The sequence below is a fragment of the Prinia subflava genome, chromosome 1, assembly GCF_021018805.1.
Source record: "Prinia subflava isolate CZ2003 ecotype Zambia chromosome 1, Cam_Psub_1.2, whole genome shotgun sequence".
In the NCBI taxonomy this organism is placed as follows: domain Eukaryota; kingdom Metazoa; phylum Chordata; class Aves; order Passeriformes; family Cisticolidae; genus Prinia; species Prinia subflava.
Genome location: NC_086247.1, coordinates 13780998 through 13807949, shown reverse-complemented (window position 1 = coordinate 13807949; position 26952 = coordinate 13780998). Strand labels below are relative to the sequence as shown.

At 39.7% G+C, this 26952-nt stretch overlaps 1 protein-coding gene across 6 annotated transcripts in view; it reads right to left on the bottom strand.

Moving 5' to 3' along the window:
* SAMD12 (sterile alpha motif domain containing 12) overlaps positions 1 to 26952 on the bottom strand; it is a 195670-nt gene that overhangs the window by 91372 nt on the left and 77346 nt on the right. For 3 of the 6 annotated variants that reach the window (XM_063421880.1, XM_063421793.1, XM_063422138.1), the window contains exon 4: positions 17646 to 17786. In XM_063421880.1, the coding sequence (XP_063277950.1) occupies positions 17646 to 17786 (141 nt within the window). Of the gene's footprint in view, positions 1 to 4396; positions 4443 to 4466; positions 4508 to 6799; positions 7537 to 17645; positions 17787 to 26952 lie in introns of those variants that run through there. The other 3 variants (XM_063422225.1, XM_063422049.1, XM_063421970.1) reach the window with 3 other exon arrangements.

Genomic DNA, 26952 nt, shown 5'->3' with positions numbered 1-26952 from the left:
AGTTAATAAGCATTTACTACTGATGGTTTCTGCAGTGGCTGTTTAATTTTTAATCATATCCCTAATTTACTGTTTACAGTTTTATCCAATTAGAGTATGTGCATGTGTGTGCATCTGTGACAGGGAGAACATGGAAACCTGCATTTAATCAGAAGCACAAAGCCTTGTTCTTTAAATGATGAGATATATGTGTCTCCTACTTGAAATTTTTTTATATAGCCCTCTTATTATCCAGAAGAATGTCATCTCAGGCTGTTATGTTGCACCATTCTGCTGTTAGAAATGGGCTCCGCTGACCTCTATGTGCAATGCTGTAACTGGAGTTTGGAACTGAATGTCATTAAAATAGGCAGTGCTAAGAACTAGGCAGTTTTTCTGGCACTTTCCTGAACAGAAATCCCAGCACTGCTTTTTATCTGTAGATCAGGCACTTAGGTAATACCCTGGGTCACCCTCATCCTCCTCATCCACATTTCAAACTTATATTAGATTCCTGCAGTCAGAAAAACTACATGAACTGAAGGGATGGAAAATGGACCATTTATTTGTAAGCACTGAAAATTTTTCATGGTGATCAACAGTGTAGTTTTCAATTACAGAGGTAGAGTAAATAAACCAAATGACAGAGCTCCAAAGAAAACTGGGTGATGATGGAAGGACGGAGATTAGAACATCTCAGAGCCCAAGAGATGAGCTAATCACAAATAAAATAATATTACATTCCTATTACTACCTGACACGCTGTTTGGTTTAATGCCAGTGATCAAATAAAATATCAAAAAAGGAGTGCCAGAAATGCACTCAACAGAGGTATAATTTGGTTGATATGGATCCTGGCAGAGCCCTCAGGAGGTGATCTGACACCCAGCACAATTCCTTGTGCCTTCCACATTCACACTGCCTCCGGTCACAGGCTCAGCTGTACAGCAAATTAGGACAGGCAGCAACAGGACTGCACAATCCTCAGACACAGACTGCTCTCACTCCCAGCAGGCAGAGGCTGAAGGGAAAAGGCAGGAGCCTTTGTTTCTCCCATGTAGCACCTACTTCAAGGAGAGATAATGGCAGAGCTCCACAGCAAAGGTTTAAATGGAGGTATATGACCAGGGCTCACAGCCTTTTCCTGCTGTGTTCATGGCTCAACAACTGGATACTCACATCCCACTACAGCTGTATTCCCTGCAGCCTTGAAAGCTGCACTGAAAAACCCAGACTGCCATCTGCTTTTTTTTGCTCTCAGAAATTAAAAAAAAGAGATGCAATTCTATCCCCTCTGCAAATATAATACCTTCAATTTCACTTCTTTTTCTCTGCAGCACAAGGAAGATAAAGATAGGAAATCGATACGTTCATAGAAAAAATAAACATCTAAAGTTCCCATAAGAGGAAGAAACTACAGGGCTATGGCTACAGACGTCTTAACAATGGCAGAACAGGTTGGATTAATGTGCTGAGGTAAAAGACTAACAAATAGAGAGGGATAAACTGCTTTTAGATTAAATGCTACAGATTACAGCAGCCTTTTTCAGAAGCCACTGCTCTCTGCAGCCAAAGCACAGGGAGGCTGCTCACAGCCTTTGCACAGGATCTGTTCCTAAAAACACCACCCTGCAAACGGTGAGGAGTCTGTGCAGCCCTGCGCTCCAGGAACTGGACTCCTGTCTTTAAAACAAAAGCTGCTGGCATCAGCCCAGCAGCTCAAAAAGGCAGCTTCAGCTCTTGTTTTCTCCTTTGCCCCTGGGAGCAGGAACTTGCAGCACGGAAGGAGGAGACTGTGTAATAAAAAGGAGACAGGAAGGTCTCTGGTAGGCTCCGAGTCCTAAAGATAGCAGTGAAACTAGCATGAAGAGAAGGAGGAAATCACCCTCCCACATAAGAGGAAACCCCAAAATAAAACCTTTTGGCAGATTGTAAAGGCTTTAGTATTCAATAAAAGGAATGAGCTGCATGAGAATGCAAGAGAGCTTTAAAGGAGACACAGAAAGCCCAAACATAAGACATAAGAAGAAGTTTTTTTTAGTCACCCTTCTGTACCACTATTCCATTTTTGATAGGTTTTACTGGCCTTTTTATTTAATTGAAACTATGCACTAATTAATTATATGAAACAGAGGATGTTTTCAGTAAGTTTTCTGAATTACAAGGTAAAAGTTCAGTTCCTAGTGGGCATTCCATCTAGGGCTCTCGGCCTGGTCCTGGCCTTCCTGTCTAAGACTGGATCCAGTTCCACAGAGGCAACAAATCCACAGTCATAAAAAATTAATAAAAATTATTTAATATTTGCATCAAGCTCAAGCATATCCAGATGAAAGAAGAGCTCAGAGAACTAAGATCTAACTGCAGTTATTAAAGCACTCATGTCTGAGAAAAATTGCAGAAGTGAAGGTAAGTTATAAACCTATCCCAAGACAATATATAAAATGCATCCATGTCTGCTTCAGACTAAAGGATTATTTAAATTACAACTAAGAAAACAACTCCAAAACTCTTAACCCAGAACATAAGACTCCTTAAATGTTCACCTATGAACGCTTAAGTGTTGCTTTAATTCTACTACCAGTGAATAGTAATTAGGCTCAATTAAAAAAAAAGGTTAATAAAAAGTAATAGAGTATGAAAGATGATGTTGTCACTTGCAGAAAAAATAAGTGCCATTTAAAGGCATAGCACAACCAGATTTTACTAACAGAGACAGATAAACAAATAGAATTACTATACTAAGGCAGTGCAAGTTTGCTGTCAGATTAGCAGTTGTTAACATCACCTGTTACATGCCTGATGCTGAAAAGCAAAAGCAGGAAAAGCCACTGCCTACTTTTCCTCTATTAAATTTAGGTGTCCTGAATTAAATGGCAGGTTCTCCATCTGACAGAGAGCAATATATTGCACCTATCATGGGCATCTGCTCTAGAAGGGCACAGATTATCTCTGGGGCTGGGTTTTGTTTCTCGTTGATCATTTGAGGAATGCGTACAATGAGTTCAATAGGACACCAAAGTTTTAGCTGGATAAGGCAAGATGTGACAAAGATTCTTCAAACTGCTTAAGCTAAAAGACAGTATAATTGTTTTTATCTTTGATTATGCCATTTCAGTATAGAGCGTGACTATAAAGAGTAAGATGAAAGTGTGGCTTTTACTTTCATTTCCAGTAGTGATTATGGAACTGGATTGCAAATAACACAGGCAGTGCACATAGTCAAAGGAGATTTTGAGACCAATTGAAAAATATGTCTTACATAGTTAAGAAAAAACTTCTAAATATAATAAAATATCAAAATTGTATTTTTGATACTGTAAAACTGGCAAGAGATCATATTTTTCAATTTGACAAAGACCTACGCTGGGTTAGAGAACAGAACCCTTGTATTTCTTTATTTGTGGTTTTAAGTTATAAAAAGGTTTATGGATTTGATCCAAAGGTCAACAAAGCATTGGTACCCTTCATTGATTTGAATGGACTTTATAGTCTCATGCTGTAGAGTAAAAATGGGGCTGATCCTGTTCTCATTTTTACTAGTTTAAATTTCTCTGCAAGCAATGGACCATTACTCTTTCATTTGCCCACACAGAACCAAGAGTGAAGTTGAGGTCTCCAATTTACAAAGGGAGATAATTGGGATAAAAGCAAATCATAGCTGGTGGTAGACATAAATTTGGATTCTTCTTAGCAGAATAGCTACTCTTACTATTTGTTTACTGTGCTAGAACTGGTACAGCATGTGTGCATTATGAGTAAGGATCAGTTTTAAGTCAGCTAAAGACTTTCTCAAAGACTCTAGCCAAATTAATTATAAGCAGCAGAAACTTAAGGATGATACCATCTTTGGGTGCTCCTAATTTCTAGAGACATCTCTGATAAAAGGAGTTTTCTTCTTGTCCCAGCATCTATTTGCTATTCCTCACTTAAATAGCCTGGGCTCTTCTGATCATCTGGATCAAAAGAAAATGGTAAAGAAATCAGTAAAACATATTCTCATACTAGAATTATCCTGTGATCAGCTAAAACATGTAGAAGTAAAGTAAAATTCCCACAGTGACATTTCCATTACTAGAGAGAACCGAAAAGTTGTCAAGAACAGCAGTAACAGTATAACAAAGGAAAACATGAGTTGCTGACAAAGCAACGGTCACACATTTTAGTGCTTATCACAGCAGCTGATATTTAAGAAGGGAGAAAGAAAACTTATCAACAAACAAATCTAGCAAGCAAGTATCAGTAAAAAATAATAATTCACTGGGAAAGAGCTTATTAGGATTAGAAGAAAATAAACCACAATTTTCATTATGTTGAGATAAACCTCCAGACCTAAAGGAAATATTTCTAGAAAAAGACAAAAAAGCTCATATGTGTCTCAATGTATGAAGATACATCCCAGCAAAAAGACATCCATTACCTTAATGGGCTGTAAGGGCTGGCTGCCTTTCAATGACCCTCAGAACCTTCCAGGTTTCAGCAGAGACATACAAAAGTCAACAATATCAGTAGTTAGTGTCACAGTCAACCACTGTAACAGAAAGCACAGTAGACACATAGATGGGCATTAAAGCAACTGTGTAATCTAGAGAAAGATCTGTTCAGAACCTACCCAGCTGACAACTGATTTATCAGTGGAGCTTTAGAGGTAGAAGTATCCTTCCTTTCTTCGTTCCTATCTCTTTCATCTGAAATACATTTTGCTTCAAAGTCTTTCAAGTTTAGACTGATAGTTTTAACTGCTGTGATACTGGGAGTGATCAGTGTAGGGAATTTTCAAAGGTTTATCTGCATCCTTAATTGCCTGATAACTTTTAAAAGCTGGTCCATTGTCTAAGATGATTGCTCCTTCCACCATCCCATATTCTCTAAATACTCATAAAGTACAGCTGGACCATCCTGGCACCTTATGGCAGAAAATTACAAGGAAATGCTGCAAAGTGTTTCTCATTGCTACACTCTCCAGAACAAAGTAAAGAAATTCTTCAGCAAACAACTGTAGTCTAATCAGCCCTCTAAACATTTAGACTACAGGGAAATAAAATAAAACTAGAGCAGGAGATATGAATCTCTAGGTCCAACATTAAACAACCATCCTCAGTTCCTCAGGAGTTATAAAGGAATGAAAACTGAAAGAAACAGAGTAAGAAAGAAGGCTTTCCTCTTTATTCCTAAGGAAAACTGGAATTACCTAACACTTTAAAGAATGAAGGAAATGTGATTACCATTCTCTCTCCATGTCTCTGACATATGCCAAAGTGGAAAGAAAACAAAAAACATAGGACTTTGGAGAGTAAACTTTAAGAATTGAAGCTTTGCATCACTGAAGAAGGCAAAATCAGTGAGTAAGAATCTCCTCCTTTTGATGTGCAAAACCCTTTTTTCTTTCAGATCTTTTTCTCAAAATCCAGCTCCTGAAAGTCCTACACAGCAGTGCTCTTTCAAAGCCAAAAACCGAGAGTAGCTGACTTACGTCTGGCAGCTGACTGATGCTACCAGAAATAAGCCTCTTAACTGGTCTCACTAAAGAAAGAATATGACAAAATTACTTGTTTCCAGGTCCAGGTGTTGGAGCTACTTCAATTCCATCCCATTTCATAAACTGCCAGCTGATGGCAGCTGGGTGTGCCAGACAAATGGACTGGGAAGATGTGAATCCTCTTTCTAGTGGAGAGGACTCAAAACTCCAAGACCATGTCAATGTACAGGCCTTTAGACTGTGCTCAAGCTTGCAAGGGAACCTTGAAATGCCTTTTTGCTCACATACAAAAGTCTCTAACTTGCTTATCTCTAGAGCTCCTGAAGAAAGAGATCCAGCCCTCTTGTGTAGCTGAACAAGTATGCTAAGTCAGAGTCCTGACATATTATACCAGGCTGCCTGGATATAACACACTATGCCTCGTTATTTTCTAATCAGGTTGTCTTTAGGTGGAAGCCATTGATTAAGCCAAATGTGCATAAACAAAGTATTCCAACAACGTGGATAAACTTAAACAAGAATAAGCTCGAAGCCGTGGACGAAAACTTAGTGGGATTGAGGAGCTTCAGAACTGTGGTATTGCCAAATACAAACTGCCTAAAAGTCAACTTATCACTCTGACCCTGAGAAAAATAGTCAAAGATTGACTCAATGCCCTCCAGGTGATACCTTTGGAAAAACTGAAGTTCTTATGGAGCTACTCACTGCAGATTTTCTCAATGTATCTTTTCTTTGTACAGGTAACTTCTAGTAAGTTATGTGACTGGCATGCACTTTTACTGATAAAAATATATTTCAATTCTAAGATCATATAATAGAGCTGTAGCTGAACTGCCAAAAGAGAAATAAGTTGTTCTATAAACAATTCTCTGCCACATTTTCATTCACATTCTTGTTTCAAATTAAGGCTGATGTATTTATGCTGTTGTCTACTGGAATTAACACAAAAAAATTACAGGTGCTTCATGAGTATATGCTGTATAGAGGTAAATCATGTATTTTTTAAAAGCTGTTCAGAATTTTGTTAGAAGTCAGAACTTGAATGTCAAGGACCACAAGACCATTGTTAATATACTTCAATTTATTATTTCATAGGAAATCAATTTTAATTAAAATACATTGAAATAGTGACTGGAAAAATTCTATAATATTGATCTTCTGGAGGAACCAGCATAGTTAAAATTATTAATCATACTTGAGCATGTCATAAAACACTAGGCTAGTACCCATGCTTTATGATCAAGTCAAATAAAGGTTTTAAAATAACCCACCCTTTCCTTTGTGGAATATGGCAGACATCTGCATACTGCTTAGTAAAAAAGAAACAGTTCATAACACTGCTGACTGCCTATGTATAACTAAGTAAATGAGGGTGCTCTATCATATGAAGCATAAATGTCATTAAGAGTAAACTTTTATTTGAATAGAACCACATTCATTTTTAAAATTACAATACAGAAAAGCTTTTAAAGAATGTGAATGAAGAAAAAGAGAAGCTTTTAAATAAAACAGGTTCTTTTTACAAAACACAGAAAAGCAACTTCACAAAGGCATAAAAAGGAGAGGGTTTTTTTCCTGCCTCCCTTGAATCTTTCCAGTAATTAGAAAATTTTTATTGCACAGGCCATAAATGCTAGTAACAACAGGAAGAAAAATGCTTTTGAACTCTTTGGCAACACTCATCTTCAGGGATTCAAAACAGCAAAACTTTATTCTACATTTTCAAAAAAGCTTTAAGTGACTTTCATGTTTGTTAGAACTGCCAATATCATGAAACACTTTACAAACAGGACACATTCATGTAGGTGCAGCATTACCAGTTTCATAAAATCAGCCAGATGATGTTACCAAAACTCATCTGAGTGAAGACGGCAATTCATGCAGCTTTCAGACCAATTTTTTTTTTTTTTTTTAGCGTAGGAGTTTATGTCTAGGCTTAGCAAGTGGGAGTTTATGTGATCCACATTTAGTCATCTACTGTGTAGACAAACACATCTGCCAACCATTCCAAGTGTCTGTAATAATCAATGGAGAGCAACAGGTATAATTCATCTGATGCATCTGAGGTGTGACTGCTGGATCTGAAATACAGAGGATGTGCAGCTATTACTGTGTGCATGTGATAGTAGGATTGCTTAGAGCCTCTGTGGAAGGCAGAGGTACCCAAATGAAGGGATGCCAAGTTAGGCTTTGGCACTTTTGTCACCACTGAGGCTGCCAGTGATGATATTTTAGTTTGTAAAAAACTTCTTGTGAACAACTTGTTTCTTAAGACTGTCAGACAGATTCTCAATGGATACTAAAGAATTAGGGCAATATTCTCCCAAATCCACCAATTCTGAATGCTGCAGAGCCCAAGGGAATGGGACTACAGAGAGAGAACAGGATCTGGGGATCTGCCTAAACATCATCTGCTACTGTTAAAGGCCAAGTAGTGGGACAGAGGGATACTGGATCCAACTGAGAATGGCATTCCTTGTCTTCTTATTTCCAATGCTATACACTCAGTTTGACCAAAAAAGTGTTAGTTGACAAAGACAAGGACTGAAAGAGAAGCAGAGCAGTGAAAACTTCCATGTACTTTCTAAGGGGTCAGAAGTATAGTTAGGGCTCTGATTTCCTCAGTTCTTCTATAAAACAACTATCAAAGGCATGTAGCAACAGGACAAGGGACAGTGGCTACAGACTGAAAGAGGGTAGCTTTAGATTGAACATAAGGAAGAAATTCTTTACTGTGAGGGTGATGAGGCACTGGAACAGGTTACTTAGAGAAGTTGTGAATGCTCCATCCATGGAATTATTCAAGATCACGTTGGATGGGGCTTTGAGAAACCTGGGCTAGTGGAAGGTGGCTGGGTGTGCCTGTATGGCAGGAGGATAAGTCTTACGGTCCCTTCCACACCAGACCACTGTAGGATCCATCCTAATTTTATTCTATGTCTGATTTCTGGAAAAATCTCATCAGAACTCACAATTATGTTACATTGTAAATGGCACCATATTACTCTGTGTAATAAACTCTGTGTACCTATTCCTGGAATCCCTTTTACCAGCCTGTTCCTTGTGAATGGGTGAAAACAAATGATTTCCACTGGCACTGATCACAAACAGCTGTTGTTAAATAACAGCCTGACTGCTGAAAGCTTTCCTGTTGAGCTAAAAGTCTTTCATGACCGGCTGCAGCACAAACACAGCAATAGTTTCTTTTTTAAATTAAAATTTGAGAAAAATTCTTTTTTCTCTTTCCAATTTACATGAGTGAGAAAATACATACATATGTATGTGTGCTTTTATATATATATATAAAATATATATTTGTCAAACATGTAAAACAGCATTGGATATGCATTAGTTCAGAAGGACTAAACATTCCAAACCAAACTGACCAGTAGGCTGATTTCTGAAAAATTTGAAAAGCAGGAATGAAAAACAAAAATCAACATTAATAAAATGAGAAAACCAGACAACTGCAATCATGATCTTGCAGTCATACAAAACAGCTAATACTACATTACCAGCAGACTGAGTTGCAATACTATTTATAGAAACACATCAAAATGCAAGAACATCATAATATTATACAGCTAAAATCTTGCCAGAGAAGTTCATCAATACAAATTTCATAGGTCCTATGTTTCCTTATTCATATTCCAAACTAATATGCTACACATATTGAAGGGCAATTCTGTGCTAAACCTATCCAGAGTGCATTACAATGTATTGTCCAGTGTATTGGAACTTATTTTACCTGTCAGCTGAATCACTTGGTTATTTGATATGAATATGTATTAGCATCACAGCAATAGCTTAAAGGTAACTAACAGTCCCACAGCAATGCAATGGTCTGCCAGGGACCATTGATTGCATTGCAAAGTGTATTCTTCAGGTTAGAAACCAGACACATGAAATTCAAATACCTGAAGCTGTAGATGGAATTTGACATTTATCATCACTGATGCATGTATATTAGATATTTTATCTTTGCTCAGATACACACTCCACATTCAATATTGTGTTTCAGCTAAAACAAATGAAAACCATACACAACCCCTAAGTGCATATTTGTAACCTGGAAAAAACTATTTTCAGACATCTTAACAGTGCCTAAAGTCTGAAAAGCCTCTCAAGAACAACCAAGGCTCTGATTCCAGAGCTACATCCTCTGTTAAGTGCTGAAACTGTCCTTGACTGGAATGGAAAAAAACACAACAAAGACTGCTCTTTTGTAGTCAAATGGGTGGTAGCAAAGTCGTTTTACAGTCTTGGAAAGCAGTGTTAAGAACAAGTGCAATGATTCCTGCAGTTGCACAGGAAAAAAGGACATACAATAGAAAGGAGTAAAAGGGATATGGACGTTTAGTGAAAATAAACCCGTATTGAGGAGAAGGTTAAGATTTCTTTACCTGTAATCAGGCAATTTAGCATGCTGAGTTCTGGAATACAGTTTTCATGCTATGATAAGGGACAAACCACTGTTATTGGGTAATTTCTGACAGTACTTTCATAATACACTTTGTGTTCAACTCACAAGGTCTCCCAGAGATTTTGGAGCATAACAGGAGCACAGAGCAACGGAAACCAGCTGGGAATTAGGCTTGCTGGAGCTCTACTGAAAGAGCAAGTATTTTTTTCTATGCCTTGGATAGATGCCATGTATGCAACATATGCAAGAAACAGTTGCATAGTACTCTATGCTTTGGCCCTTCCTGACTAGCTGGAAGCTTCAGGGTTAGGCAAAATAAAAAGGTAAGGTCAAAAAAAAAAAAAAAAAAAAGAAAACAAAAGAAATTATATCTGGTAAGAAGACAGTCAAGATTTCAAATGCTGCAGACCTTAAAACACCACAGGTGTTTGAAACCGAGATTCCTTGGATGCCAAAACCTTGAGTTCAAAATGTACACAGAATGTACTTTGTAGGGGTGACAAAGAAATGTACTGATCTCAAGCCACATTTCTTCAAGGAACATGAAGGACAGGAGGCAATAACAGTTCCGATTACACAGGATGAGAAGTCTACAGCAGGGGCACAGCAAGCTGCAATTGCTTTCTCTTAACTCATTGACCTTCCAGTCCTGTGCTTGGCTAGTTCCCATGTTCTCAAAATTTCTGACCACTGAAGACTCTTTTCAGCCAGGTGTGGAACTCCAAATCATTCATGCTGCGTACTGGAGTCACCACAGCACGAAAGGTCTCTTTATGTGGTAAATCAGAAGATGGGGCTGAGTCTAGTACTTTAAAGTTTTGATTATGGAAAATGACAACAAATCTCACATGTAGTAAAGAAACCTAGTACGACAGTGCTTAGGTTCCTCCGAGTTTCGACATCCATATGGACAAAGCAGATAGGGCAAACAGGAAGTGACAACATGTTTCTGATAGACTGGGAGGGTTCTATGCCAAATTTTCATCAAAAAATGTACTGCCTTCAGTACTAACAGGCTGACAGTGCTGCCAAAATCCTTGTAAAACACTTCTGCTAAGGAGGGTTTCATGACCCTGACTTACCACACATACCCTGAAGACAATGTTTCTGTTACAAACTTCCTCTAAAACCCAGAGAATGATCCATCACTAGAACACAAGGCTCTAATTTGTTCTTTGCTCAGTTATAAAATCACAGAATATTTTGGATTGGAAGTGACCTTAAAGGTCGTCTAGCTCCAACACCCCTGACACAGGCAGGGACAACTTGCACTAGACCAGGTTCCAATCTGGCTTTTAACACTTCCAGGGATGAAGCAGCCACAGCTTCTTGGGGCAACCTGTTCCAGTGCCTCACCACTCTCACAGTAAAGAATTTCTTCCTTATATCCTATCTAAACTTACCCTCTTTCAGATTGAAGCCACTACTCCTTGTCCTATCCTCACCCTTGAAAAGCCCCTCTCCCAGCTCCTTGTAGGTCACCTGTACGTACTACAGAAGGCTGCTGTAAGGTCTCTCCAGAGCATTTTCCAGGCTGAGCATTCCCAACTCTCACAGCCTGTCTCCACAGAAGAGGAGCTCCATCCCTCTGATCATCTTCATGGTCCTACTCTGTACTCACTGCAACAGGGCCATGTCCTTCTTCTGTGGGGCCCAGAGCTGGATGCAGCACTGCAGGTGGGATCTCATGAGAGCAAAGCGGAGGACAGAATCACCTGTCTTGACCTGCTGGTCACACTGCTTTTGATGCAGCCCAGGAGACATTTAGCTTCCTGGGCCATAAGTGTTCATTGCCAGCTCATGTTGGGCATCTCATTAACTAACACTCCAAGGGTTCTTCTCCCCAGGGTTGCTTTCAATCCATGCTCCACTCAACCTGTATTTATGCTTTGGATTGTCCCAACCCAGGTGCAGGACTTTGCACTTGACCTTGCTGAACTTCATGAGGATTGCAAGGGCCCACCTTTCCACCCTGACCTGGCCTCTCTGGATGGCATCCCTTCCCTCCAGAGTGTAAAAAGCACCACACAGCTTGGTGTCTGTGGCAAACTAGCTGAGGGTGCACTGGATCCCACTGTCCATGTCGCTGACAAAGATGTCAAACAGTGCCAGTACCAATACCCAGCTCTGACAAATGACACTCATCACTGGTCTCCACTTGGGACATTGAGCCATTGACCACATCTTTTCCAGTGTGACCATCCAGCCAATTCCTTATCCACTGAGCAATCCATCCATCAAAACCGTATCTCTCCATTTTAAAGAAAAAGATGTCATGTGGGACAGTCTTAAATGCTTTGCACAAGTCTAATTAGATCATACCAGTAGTTCTTTCCTTACCCATCAGCCCTGCAACCCCATCATAGAAGGCTACCAAATTTGTCAGGCACAATTTGCTCTTAGTGATGCTGGGTTGGCTGACACAAATCACCTCCTTACTTCCTATGTGCCTCAGCATAGTTTCCAGGAGGATCTTTGTTAAGGAACACAGTCAGTACAGGTAGCTCTGTGAGCAGCTGCCGTGAGAGCTGCAGACTGAGCTCTGGCTGGCAGGACCCTGAGATAAGAGGCTGAGAACTGGAACTGACTCTTTGCAAAGCAAAGGGCCCAGGGACCTGTGGCACCAGACAGGTGACCAGACATGCAGAGACACAGCAGGAGCCAGTGACTCAGCAGGAAGAGCCCAGACTTTCCAGAGCTTAGACTACAAGGATACAAAAGCCCAGGGTTTCCTTTGTTCTGAAGCAGCAGCTTGAGCTGTTATTTTGTTGCTGTAGCATGATAAAGCTATTTAAAGAATTCACAGGTCTGAGATTCCGCTATGGGAAACCCTGGGTTGAGCTGGTAAGGAAACCTTGTTTGCCTGTGAGAGTGGTGTGTGTGTAGGGAGTCAAGCTGTGCACACATCAGCCTAGAGCCACCCATTGTGGAGGGGCTTTGCTTTCAGCACTGAAATCTTGGGTGGTGAGAGTTTGACTGCCTGAGAATGCTCAGAGAGAAAAGTTCCCTTAACATCTGTTCCATGATCTTGCTGGGCACAGAGGTGACACTAACCAGCCAATAGTTTCCCCAGTCTTCCTTTACTCAGTTTTAAAAATTTAGGGTTCCCATCACTGGAACTTGATTGGACTGCCACAGCTTCTCAAATATGATGGATAGTGGCGTAGCGACTTCATCTGTCCTTTGGGACCTGTGGATACACCTCATCAGGTCCCATAGGCTTGTGCACCTTTGGGTTCCTTAGATGTACTTGATCCTGATCTCCTACAACTGGTTCTTCATTCTCCCAGCCCCTGCCTTTGCCTTCTGTGGCTGGAGCGAATGTGGCAAAAAAATTGTTGAGTACCTAAGCTTTCTCCATGTCCTGGGTAACTGTATTTCCCATTTCCTTCCAGAAAAGACTCATATTCAGCCTAGTCTTCCTTCTATCACTGGTGTACCTACAGAAGATTTTCCTGTTGCTGCTGATGTCTCTAGCCAGCTTTAATTCTATCAGAGCTTCAGCTTTCCTAACTTGATTTATGCTTCTCACTTTTTCTGCATTTCTCCCAGGTTACTTGTCCTTGCCTCCACTCTCTGTAAGACTTCCTTTTTGTGTTTGAGTTTGCCCAGGAGCTCCTCATTTGTTCATGAAGGCCTTATGGGATTTTTTGCCTGATTTCCTTATTGCTAGGATGCATCACTCCTGAATTTAGATGAAGATGCAACTTTGATGGGCACATGTGTATTTCAGTAACTGAATATCAGTGCAGGATGAGCAGAAAACTTAGTGAAGAAATAATTTCAACAGGTATCAACTGCTGAGATGATTTTTAATGAAGCACAAAGCTTTATTCTAACGTGTTTTGCTAGAAGGAGAAATACTGTCCTGGCAGTACATTCAAGTATCGCTTTGCCCCATATGAAACTCACAGAGGAACTTAGAAGGGGGCCTAACATCATCCTAAATGGAGATTATCATTTAATCCAAATCCAAAACTGCTTCTTAAGCTCAGTCCTATGAGCAGATTGCTGTCTGTGGATACTTTGCTCAGAAACACACACAGCACTGTTCTACCACTTTGAGGACAGTCTCTTCTATGATAGCTCAAAGCAGGGCTCACCCTGAAAACTCTCAGAATAACTTCTTTCTTCTCTGTGTAGTTATGTAAGGCTTTTTATAAAAAAAAATGATGTTTCAAGTCAGGGTTACAGTGATAACAGTATAATAATGCTGTTTCCAACAGTGTGCAACTCTTCCCAAGAGACATTGGAAGGTATTTTATCAAATTAGTTCCACAACATCACTAAGTCTGGGAAAAAAGCACAGATCAGTAGTTGGGCCTGTGCCCTTCTATCCTACTGGAGGCTGGAATAGTGTTTCTACCAATAATAGCCTCAATCAGGCAATTCTTGCTCCAAAGAAAAGTCTTCCTAAAACACAAGACAAGACTTCAATTACACAATCTCACACTATTTTGGCTTTAAGAGACTGGATGATGTGTCTGAAATGAAGAAGAATGAAATGGTTTTAAGTCATTTACTGAACAGGAGTAGAAAAGAATGCTATTGAGTTTTAAAAATGAGGTTAACTTTCTCTGCAGACAACAGAACACAAAGCCACTTAAAATATCTGGTAACTATTATATAATGCTTTTCTAAAACTTCCCCTGTTCAATCCAGCTTCAACTGGGGTATGTACTGAAGTCAATGGAAGTCTTTTTGCTGACATCAATGGATTCTGAATTAGGACCTCATTGCTTGCAACCCAGCTTGAGTGCTACATTAATTCAGAAATAGGTTTTAACAGCTTCTTTCACCTAACAGTCTCCTGGGCTGTGCACTGAGAGAGAGAGGGCTTTTTTCCCTCTCTTTTCGGAGGACAGCAAGGCACAGCATAGCAATAACTACAGTGTGACCTGGACTTTCCAAGTGGAATTTTCAAAAGGCAGGAACAGCTTTTCAGAGAAAAAATGTCCTCAAAGTATTCTCCAAAACAAACAAAAAAACCCCAAACAGTTACAGAAAGCTATTCCAGTAACAACCTGGATTAGGAACATATAAATCATAGTAAGAATATGAGTGCACACAGTTTGGAGAAACTGGGAAAGGGGACAGAATCAGTTTTGGAGAACAACTGACATACGAAGAGCTTTGCAAGTTGTACTGTGGTTGAGAAATAATATCCTAACCTTAGTACTTCCATCAAGCACTTTCAATGGACACACACTCCAGCTTGGTATAAATGAGGTGATAAGGGACAGGAGTACTGCTGTCATCCTGTCACTCACTGTCCCCTCACCCTGGAATCATACAATTAACACAGCTTTGCTGCACAGGGGAATGTTCTCATAAACTGTTGTTTTGCCCACAACTTCAGCTCTATTTAAGAAGATGAAAGTAAACAGAGTTTTGGTTCCTCTGGCTTTTTAAAAGAAAGAGTCTGCTTAAGCACTCTTTTTATTCACCTGGGAGATGCCTGCTTTCATACTATCCTTGCTGGACCAATAGCACATGAAGACTATTGGCTTTCAGACAAGAGGTTTCACAGTCCATCAGGTCCATTCACGGATTTGTTTATTAAAATGGTATTTGTATTGTTTTACTGATACCAGTTTGGGTTAGTGCCACTGTTTTCTTCCCTGCAAGGACAGAAAGCTCTTGCTCCCTCACACAGCCATTCCCAGCTTAGTTCTGGAACACAGGGCAACCACAAGCTCTTGTGGTTGGTGGTCACACCAGTGGCCACCCAACCCTGAAAACCACAGCTTTGAATGCAGTGTGTTTTGTCTCTCCGAGCTGACCCACTCTACTACCAGCCGGTAGTAAAGTGTAGTGGCTCTCATGGCTACACTGTAACAGACTCCAGCAATGCAAGGAATAAATTCTTTTGACAGTTCTCAAACTGAGTCATTTCTCCAAGGATATATTGGAGTGGCTCTGAAGTGCAGCACAATGGCCAAAACCATTGTGGGGGAAGACAGCTGAAGGCGCAGACCTCCAGCTTTTTGTCAAGCCTGTGTTTCCTTTCATGAAGCACACGATGTCTTGCCTTTATGGGATCAGAGTACATCACGTGCCCTCTACACAGCAGAGAGAGACTACACTAAACACGCATCCATGCACCCAGTGCTAATCTGTCCTTCACAGTCCAGCATGTGTTTATTCATTCTCTTACCAAAGTCCAAACTCGTATCCTCAACCACATGGGCAAAGGATAGATCTGAAGGGATGCTGCCCTGAATTCCTAGAAATGGCAGCCATTGCTGCCTGACTGAGCATGTCATACAGCAGCTGATGTGTCCAGAGGGGAACCAGACAGAAACCATACAGAACACAGGAAATACACAGTTCTCAATGCCAAATACAAGTCTGTGCAGGAATACACCTGGACAGCAGTGATCAACTGATCCAAATTTATACCTAATGTACCTTCATCGTCCCCTATCAGTCAAATCCCAACTTTCATAAGTAGGCCTCTAACAGTGATGGTGGATGCCCAGAACTTTGCAGTCCATCAAACTCTCAAATAACATTCCAGATGCAGTGGAAGAGAGAACCTGGCCAACACTGAAGAAAAGGATGTAGGACTAATGGATGAATGGATAAAGGCAAAAAGAAGAGTTCTAAACATCTGGGAAAGACATTCACGCTTCAGCATGTGCACTACCTTTGACACGAAACAATATGAGGTAAGCTTCTATTAACAGCTCATGGCAAAACAAAGGAACCCTAAAACTCCTCATCACAATCCACAAGACGCCAAGCCTGAAGAAACAATTCAGTGGAGACTTTAGCTCTTTCAGACAAAATGCAGCTTACTCAACTAATCAGAGTTTTTCCCCAAACACAGTGAGCAAGGCTTAATTAGGAACATAATGTAATGTGTGAAGGACATTTTGCTAAAAATGCATGTACAGCATGTACTGCATGTACTGAGGAACTCTTTTTTTCATACAGTGTGACACACAACAGGCACTGAACCAAAACACCACAGAAGTATGTAGTTTATGCTATCCCACTGGACTACCAAACATTTAACATTGAAAAAGTATTGCAGACATATAGTAGAGGATGTCTATATGTTCCTTTTCCAGTATTGCCACAATGACTGCTTTTCTTCTATGCTACCACAGCCATTACTAGAGAGCTAGCAACAAAAGTCATAATAAAACTTCTAAACATCATTTGGCAAACATATATAACCTTTTTTGTTATTCCTTCTTCTCTGTCTTTTAATCTAGACTTCATATAGAGCCCAGTTTTGTATTTTCTTAGCAGCAAAAATTAGAAGCAACTCTATTCAAGTCAATAAAATTATTGCAACATGAAGAAGGAATCAGCCATCTGCAAAAAAGTCTAACATAATTTGCTACTGACAGCTCTCACCATAAAACAGGTTACAGAAATTACACTTTTACCTAACACTGTGTTTTACCTAACACTGAAAGTAAACAATTAACGCAAAATGGACAATGCTTTTAAAGACAGTAGGTGCTCCATCTGGGCCCTTTATAAATAATTTTCATTTTAGTAAGTGACACATAAGAAGGACCATCATCAAAGGGTAGATGGAGCCTATTCATCACACAAAACAGGCAGCTGAACATCTCTATTTATTTATGCATTATTTTACCTTTTGTTCCCCCCTTGGAAAGTATGGGGAACCTATGAGACATTTTCACGCATCATTTCCTGTAGAAGAACATCGAGTCACCTTTTACGCCCTCAGGCAAACTTCTCCTATCTGATGTCAGTAACTGTCCATATCAAAATTATTTTTCATACCTTGTGTAAGCAGCTGGAGGTTTCGGACTTCTTCTCTCACCTTCAGCTGAAGGACTTGCTGCAGAATGTGCTGTCGCAGGCTTTCCTGGGCAATGCCCATTCGTTCGAGCTTTTTGTCAGTAAGTCTCAGCAAAGCACGGCCTGGAAGCAAAGACCAAAGAGAAAAATCACCCAAGGATTTCCATTAGTGCAATAGGCTCACTCTGACTTGATAATTTGCTATGGAAAAAATTCTCAGCCCTGAAATACCTCATTCTGAGAGGATATTGTTCAATCTGTTAGGTACTCCCTTACTGTTAGAGACTTATGTGCTACTCCTCCCTTTTCTATTGTTTTTCTGTATTGTTTTGGTGTTTTCTGAGATACAGGCATGTAAAACAGGTATCTTGTGCCATTTTAGACAACCAATCACGGTTCTTAAGGGCCAATTTGTCTCCCATGGGTAGGACAACCCTTCTAAAGTCTACAACTGACATAGGTGCCTAAATAGAATCTCACCTATTTTCAAATATCATCTTAAGAAAACAAATGACCGTGGGTTTTACAAATTCAATCAACTGAGGCTATACCAAGGATGAATATTGTTGCAATTCCGATATGTCTACAGTTTAGCAGCACCATTTCACAGGATGGTTCTGTCTTCATGGTTCAGCCTTCCAAATCCCTCTTAACATCAAACTATCACAGCAAAATTGGGAAAAAAAACCCCTAGAGATTTCCATCAATTATATCTAAATTATTGCCGAAAAATATTTTTTCTGACTATAACAAGACATCTGCCTAGTTATAAGGAGCCAATGGTCTTTGCAGGCATTCACTCCCAGTTTGTGACTTATCTTTAGTATTAGTTTAATGTAGAAACCGTCCCAGGCAGTTTGTAGATGTTCAAAAAATCAAACAATCTACATTCTCCCGATTTTGCTAGTGGAACTCTGACTCCATCTTTTGGGCATGGCTATGCTACAAATAAACAGGAGCAGGCCCGTACACTGGCTGAGCCAACAGTAAGGAAGTATTTGAACCAAGCAGAGAACCAAAGCATCAAGCAGAATTTTACCCTAGGCAGAAAACCAAAACTTACTTTCTTTGGTCTTCACCACTGCTGTGAGGTAGTACAGGGAGAAGTGTTGTGCAGCCCTCTACTGAGTCTTGATTCCCACTATATACATTTGCTATCTAAAGCTGCCCTGGTCAATAAAAACCAATCAAACATTGGTACAACCTTGAAAATTAAATGTTTGGTTCACTTTCTTAAACAGGTTCAATTTTTTACCTCCTCTGTTTTTTAATTGTTAGAAATCCCTTCTCTGACTTCTCAGGCCTTATTCTGAAACCAGAAGATGATAGCAAAGAGCAAGTTACTCCATCTGCAACACCTATGCTACCATTACCGTGGCTTTTGGATGAATGGCACAATTTAGCTCATTAGAAAGTGTTACTCAACACAGCAAGATAAGGCCCTTATTCAACCTCTTTCCTTACAAAATAGCAAGGAGTAGAGAATTTTTATAATTATTTTAATTTAAAAAATTAAGATAAATGCCAAAAATTTAAAGGGACACAGAATATCTGCCCCAAACCAAGGAGTTAGCAGCATGCCTTTCACAAACTGCTAGATTTCACCTACAAGCAGTTCTGTAGGATCTTGATATGACACAACGTAAAATACTGGGATATTAGTATTAATAAAACAAGATGTTATTGATCAGATAAAAATGACAGCATTCATAGATTTTCTGCCCTTCTGTGTCTCTCAAACACTACATGCTACAAAGGATGACCTTCTGATTAGGAAACCTTTCTCTGAAATCACAAACAAGAAGAATTCTAAGGGTTAACGTAATAACAAACTATGGAAATTCAGTCTCTTGCAGATCAATGCCAGCAGTCCAATTCCCCTGGTGATAAAGGCAGCAATAATAACTTCAATTTTTATATTGTCTTATCACACTAAAACATCTTAAAGCAGTTTATAAAGGATGTACAACACTTCAAGAGTATGGTCGGTAATGTCAAATTAGCAACTGAAAGCTAATAAAAACACAAGACACCAGTTTACAGATACCTGCTAAGATACATGTTATCTTAGGGCAGGGAGTCAGCAACAGTAATAGGAAAGGACAGACAGAGGCCATGCATCTCATCCAGTGCCCTCCACCTCTTTTTGGCCATTGATAAAGTCACTACTCTTTCTTTTCTCTAGGCAACTCTTTAGTTCATACTCAGATAGTTTTTCTACCCCAGCCACTGCCTTTGGAAGTTGAATGTGCACAAAACAGAGATGCCTCTTTTCAACTCTTGGCATGTCAGTTCTTCTGCGGCTTAGGCTCGAAGCACGATGCTACTGACTCATACTCTCTGTAGTAGCTTGCACAAATTGCCTTAAATTAACTCTTTCTTGCACCAAATCCAAAGCGACATGTTGAGGCAGTGATGAGGTGAGAAAGCAAACATCCAAATGTGGTATTTCAAGAATGCACTAAGAGACCTGAACATGAAAATTCAATTCTCCCCATACCTTCTCCCCCCTCAACTCTTAGAACAACATCCAAGCCACAACTAGAATAATTTTCATTCTGATACTAAATCATGCCTTTGAAAAGATATTTTTAGTGCCTGGGCCAGTCAATAAAGCCAATTAGGCCAAGATCCTGACAATCAGCTGATGATTTTGGATGCTTCCCTGTATTGCTTCCTGTATTGTACATATCTGAAAGAGTAATAATTTCATGCTAAGAATTTTGTGTTACTGAACATTGAAATCAATTGCCCAAAGAATTTCTGGAGTCTCTGTATTTGGAAGTATTCAAAACCTGCTTGAAAAGGTCTTGAGCTGCACTTGTCCCTGTTTTGAGTAGGTGACTGCCAGAGGTGCCTTTCAACATCATCTGTTCTGTTCTGAAATAACCTGCATGAAGGATCTTGAGCTAAAGATCTATTTTCTTTTAAAAAGCTAAGATTAACAAAGGAAATTATTAAGAATACACAAAAGGTGGCAATCTTATCAAGCAACATGGTTTAACAGAGAGACAGCTATACAGTAAAAATTTGGGTTAGACTTTTAATTTTCAGAGACTGCAGATGTTATGTATTATCAAAAGCAAAACATGTGACAAAAGTAACATTTTTTAGGAGTATACACTGATCTTTGCTAAGACACAAGTAGAACGAATTTAACTACCATGGCAGGAAAATATCCCAACACTACAGATAGACACCACCTCTTAGATCTAAGAACTACCTGCCTAGGAGAGAACAGGACATTTTTTCCAAAAGCACCTAAACTAAGAGAACCATAAAGGTCCAGTGTCAAACAACTAGGCCTTGGCTCAGGCTAATTGCAAGGCTGGAAACCAAATGTTTTAAACAAAACTCCACAACTCCCTCAGTATCTGTACACATCTTTTAGCACCTAAACCCCAGCCCTCTCATACTCAGGGCAGATCAGCCATGAAATGTTCTGAGACACCCTGAGGGCAAACACAAAATATAAAACACTTTCCATCTTAATAATAGATTGATGGCCTAATTTTTTCTAATATGACTTAGCTGCTGCAGATCTCATTGAATCAAGCTGGGATTAGATGAAAATTTGAATGGAGGGAGAAACATTGCATGCCACAGAATATTAGCATGAGTATAAGCACTGGTCCAATGAGGCTGGCATTGGCCCTTGAGCAAGGAAGGCAGCACAGCCTGCTGTACCTAATCAGAAATGCTCAAACCTCCCTGCACTGGTATTTCCTACTGCTCTTCCCCCAGCTGCCAGTTCACAGACACACAGAAGGACATCTTGCAAGAAGCCTTGAAAGAACACTTAAAACGCAGGCAAACGGACAGGTAAGAAAGAGCTTATTTAACATGTGGAAAGAACTGATGAAATACAGGGAAACAAGAGTAGACAGCTAGTAAGAGGCTGATTTGACACAAAACCCTGAAGAAAACTGAGTAATTTAAAGCTGATGAAAATGATAAATCACTAGTGGGAACAAATGATGGTGTAAAATATGGCCAAGACAGGTGACCTTGTCTTCTGAGTATAATATGAAAAGTACCTGATTATCAAGACAAGATGTTCAGTTTACTTACCTGCAGAACCTTAAAAAACAGGAAAATGAGATTTACTAAAGCCCCTAAATTATGTAAGATGAAAAAATTTTCAAGTTTATACTTAAATGCTGCCAATGCCGTTTTATTCTTAGTTAATAGATAACAGTATGCTTCTCCAGTTTTTCAAATGTGGTGCTTTTGTATTTACTTGAAATAGTCTGAACACAGCTTTCCTCTTGTTTAAACAGGCTGATTGTTGCCTTCTCTTGACTGCAGTGCTTAAAAACAAGCCTCCTCGGACATACCACTTAAGAAATTTCCATGACAGAGACACAGACATAAATATCATTGTTCAGGTGCTGGTGAGACACAAGTATAAAACTCTCATCATATACTCAGGAAAGAATGCAAACAAGAATGGGCAGAGAAAGAGGCAATGATTTCATAGTGAGGAACGGCAAATTATGAGAGGAGGCAAGAAAAAGAATAGTCACTGCAGAATGAGAACAGCCTCATGATGGTGGGGGGGAGATGAACACTGGGAAAAGAGAAGAACTATTAAACTAGGGAACTGATTTGAAAAGAGAACAATATTATACAACTGAGGATGCTGAGTTAAGAAATATATTTTAAAAGAAACAGCACAAACCAGAAATCAATTCAATTTTCAGAGAAAACTTGGTATGACTTCATGATGCTTTTCTGTATAACCCATCAGATCTTCTACAATCCCACACTTTCTGCTTTTCCCATGAGGATTTAAGAGCCAGTCTCTCCTTCTCCTGTCTGTCTCATCACTAGTCAACCAACACATCAGCCACTCTGTCATCAATGCCTCGTGGCAAATCTACAGCTTTCCTTGCAAAAGCAGTTAGATCTGACTTGTCTTACTAATCATTTTAGCCCTAAGACTAATGCAGACTCTTGGTAAACTGCAGCTTGCATTACCATCTTTGTCCCCCTTCAGATATCTACCATGTCGCTAATCAGGGAAGACTAATGTGCTTTAAAAGTAAAAATGAATTCATTTTTCATCAGACTTACCATAGCAGCAAACACCTTATTGATCTACTTGCTGGCATAAGGGCAGCTGCCAGCCTAGGCAAAGGAGATTAGCTCCCAAAATTGCTATTAGCACCTGCCTGGTACTTCTGATGTGATGAACAAATCTCAGCTGGGGACCAGCTTAAATAGATAGGAGACACAAGGAATACTGGTACAGAAATAAAGAAGAAGGAACGATAGTTTCTAATGATAGGGACCAGGAGGAGCAAAGAAGACTATTTAACCTTGAAGAATATTAAAGATCTCCAGCTGAGGTCTCTAACATCTCAGCCAGCATCTTTGTATTTTCTCATCCTGTTAAAAAAAGCAGTAAATATCCATGAGGCCATAGGATTTACCTTCTGGTAAGACACATGAAAGGAAGAATCCCATGACTCCAGTATGTCTCCAGTGAAAGCACAGGAAAGCATAGGAAGGCTCATGTATCAATTTGTTCACGTATCAAATTAGCTTTGGACAGGCTTTTATTTGTTACTATCATCAAAGATGATTCTCTGTCTCCTTCTCATTCATTATCTGCTGGATCTGGATGACACCCACTCTGTAATAGTTTGTCAAAGAAAGCACTGTGATGCTGGTCAATAAATGTCTGATCAAACTCAAAAAGCAGCTATGTAGCAAAGGCACTTTCTGAATATTATCTGCAACCCTTGTCTCAACATCATGTCTGTTTGTACTTCTGACAAGAGGAAGATGACTATTTTTACTTCTGCCAATAAATCTACAATAAAACAAGTTTATTTCCATAAACCCCCCTCTCAGGTCACACCATCCCGTCCTTCCTCCACACTTCTGAACCACAAGCATGAACAGAATATGAAAGAAAAGTAACTCAACAGGATCTTTAACTTAAATGTATTATCAAATATAAAACTAGCAACAACCAAAACATGGCTTTGTTTTTAAATTTGTTTCTGACAGACTCAGTAAGATGTCAGTTTTGCATCTGTGAAGCTTTTAAACTCAGATTACTTAGTTTGAGTAACTTCCTCTCACCTTAGTGCTGCCTTTCCCAATTTCTTCTATATTCCATCTTATACCACCTGTCATTTTCCATTCTTTTAATTCTGATGCAGTCCTGTGAGCTATGTATCTCCTGTTCAATGATGGTCTCTGAAATTTCAAGTTAGGAGATGTCTTTTTGACGCTCACTTTTCCTTGCCTCTTTTAAAGATGTCTCTCAGCTAGCTACCCCCAGCTGCTTCTCCCCAGCCCACTCTCTTGGAGGCTCCTATGCTCCTCACACAGGCTCAAGCACATCTACAGTCACAACCACGATGGATTCATGCTATTGAACAAAACCAAAAAACCTGCAGTAATGGTGAAGTCATGTAAAAACACTGAAAGACAGTGAGTTAACAGAGCATGGATCTGGAATATTCAATTTCGGAACTGCAGTTTAAAAGTATGCTTATTTACCCTGGTAGATACTTCCAGCCAAGCAGCTCAAAAGAGTCCAGGTACCTTGAAAATTAACAACAAAGATGAAAATCCCTCTCCAGAAGTGAAATTCTCCTGACTCCCAACTCATCCCATAAATAAGGCAAGGAACTCCTGCTCCTTGACTTACCCACACATTTCCAAGGAAGTATTTAATTGCATAATTTGTGTGGGAGCACCACACATCCACACAGAATCCTTTAGCCTGGAAAAGACCTCTCAGATGAACTGTTAGCCCAGCACTGTCACGACCACCACTAAACCATGCCCTCGGAGGCACAGCCACGTGCCCTTCAAACACCTCCAGGGATGGTGACTCCACCACTTCCCTAGGCAGCCTATTCCAGTGCTTGAGAAGCCTTTTGGAGAAGAAATTTTTCCTAATATCCAATATAAATCTTTGCTGGTAGGGTTGTTGTGATCCATGTGCAGGACCCGTCACTTCACCTTGTTGAACCATACATTTGGGCTTGGATTATCAATCCAGCCTGTCCAAATCTCTTTGCAGAGCCTTCCTGCCCTCCAGCAGATCAACACTCTCACCCAACTTGGTGTTGTCTGCACACTTACCAAGAATGCCCTCAATTATTTTGTCTACATCATCAATAAAGGTCTTAAACGGAACTGCTACAGATACATAAGAGCCTTAGTTATAAAATTTTGAATTAATTCCTTCAGTGTCTAGTGACTTACAGCTATATTCAAAAATGTCTTTATTCTAAGACAATATTAGAATGCAAATCTCAATACAGAGAAGGGAAGGGGTTAATGAGAAACTGTGCATCATGATTACTGGAAGTGGTTCAGTTGGTAATTTACTGTACTGATGGGAACTATATTGATTTCTTACAAGTCTTGAGTAAAAGACTGTTAGATGGTCCTGTTTTTCGGATGAACATATCCAGCACCTGATGATTTTAATAGGAGGAAATAGTAATAACTTGAATTCCCTTCTGAAATATAAATTCAGACACAAATCATATTACAGCACTTTTCAAGCGTACTGTAAAATGTGAGACAACCATTTTTAGTGCTCTCAGGAAGGACCCAATAGGACCCACAAAGTAAATTAAACATAAATGTAATCCTTTAGAAGGCAGTCTATAAATCCACATTGTTTGTTGTGTATACATCTGCCAGCCTACTTCCTGGACATACAAAATTATATACTATCTACAGCTATATATAAAGATAATAGACATATAATAATGAGCTTTTATTATATTGTACATCGTCTTTTTTAAGAAAAAACCCTAGGACTATTGTTAGTTGGTACTGGTTATTGTGTGCTGGATTTATGATCCCCCTATTCAAATAAACATTCTCAAGGTCTTTCCTGTTCATGGTGGAGTGAGCGAATCTGTCAACATGTTTGATTTTGTTCACCATCAGCAGAACACACAGTTCTTTAGTTCCTAGTTAATAGAATGTTTCTCCCTCTGCAACATATTATGCACTACATATCCCTTTTCTTTGTTAATTTTTTTTTTTAAATCACATTAGATCATTCTTGCAAGCAAGAGTCTTGTTAATTTATTCAGGAGTAAACATACATTCATATATTATAATGTACAACTTCTATACAGAACAGATTAGAAAAGGGAAAGACAATTTGGAAAGCATTAGAATTGACTAAAGTCTCAAACAAGAATATTTTCTGTCCACCTAATGGTGGACCTTACAAAAATCAGATTTCTTTCAAAAAAAAAAGGGATCATTTATTACCACAAGAAAAATAACCATACAAACATGCACACTGAAAGACCCCAACACTCATTCCTGAAGTGACCAACCCAGGTAGAACTGAGAAATCCCTGAAATCACATAGAAGACAATCCATTTATAAGCAAAATCTTTTGTTGTTTTCAAGCACTGGGTCTGGCTGAGGCAGAGCTCATTTCCCCTCAGCAGCCCTCAGAGCCTGTGCTTTGTAGCAGTAGCTGGGAAGCCACTGAGGACACAGTGCTTTGGCTACTGCTGAGCAGTGCTCCCACAGCATCCAGGATGTCTTTCCAACATTTCCCCCCACACCAGCAGGCTTGGGATGGGCAAAATCTAGGGAGAGGACGTAACCAGGACAGCTAACACAAACTGAGCAAAGTGATATTCCATACCATAGACATATGCTCAGATATAAAAGCTAAGAAATAGGAAGGGAGGACATTCATTATTTTACAGTGTTTGCCTTCCAGAGCAACCACTACATATGCTTAAGTCCTACTTCCCAGGAAGTTGCCAGACATCACTTCCTGATGGGATGCAGAGAATAAAATCTCTGGAGTTTTTCCTTTGCTTGAGTGACACATTTTATTTTAGTAAGCTGCCTGTATCTCAGCCTACAAGGTTTTTTCCATCTTATTTTCTTCCCCCGCCTTGCTGAGGAGAGGAGTGATAGAGAGACTCTGGGGGGCACCTGGTGTCAAGTGAAGATCAACCCACCACAGTCATGCCTCAGAAGGAGATCTTGGGGGCATCTGACTCATTCTGCTGGGGAAAGCCATCCTTTCTTCCTCCTGGTTACTCTAACTGCCACACAGCATTTAGGCAAAAAACCTACACAAAGAAGAACTATTTGAAACATGTTTAATTCATTTTCTGAGTTTCTTTTAACACCAAACTTGTGGGAAGCAAGGAGGACCGACATAATGTGAGCAGACAGCTTACTGTACTGCATTGCAGAAGGTCTGTGGGCCATCAAAGCTCCAGCACAACAGAACTGGAGAACTTACATATTCTAATAAGATTTTCCAAT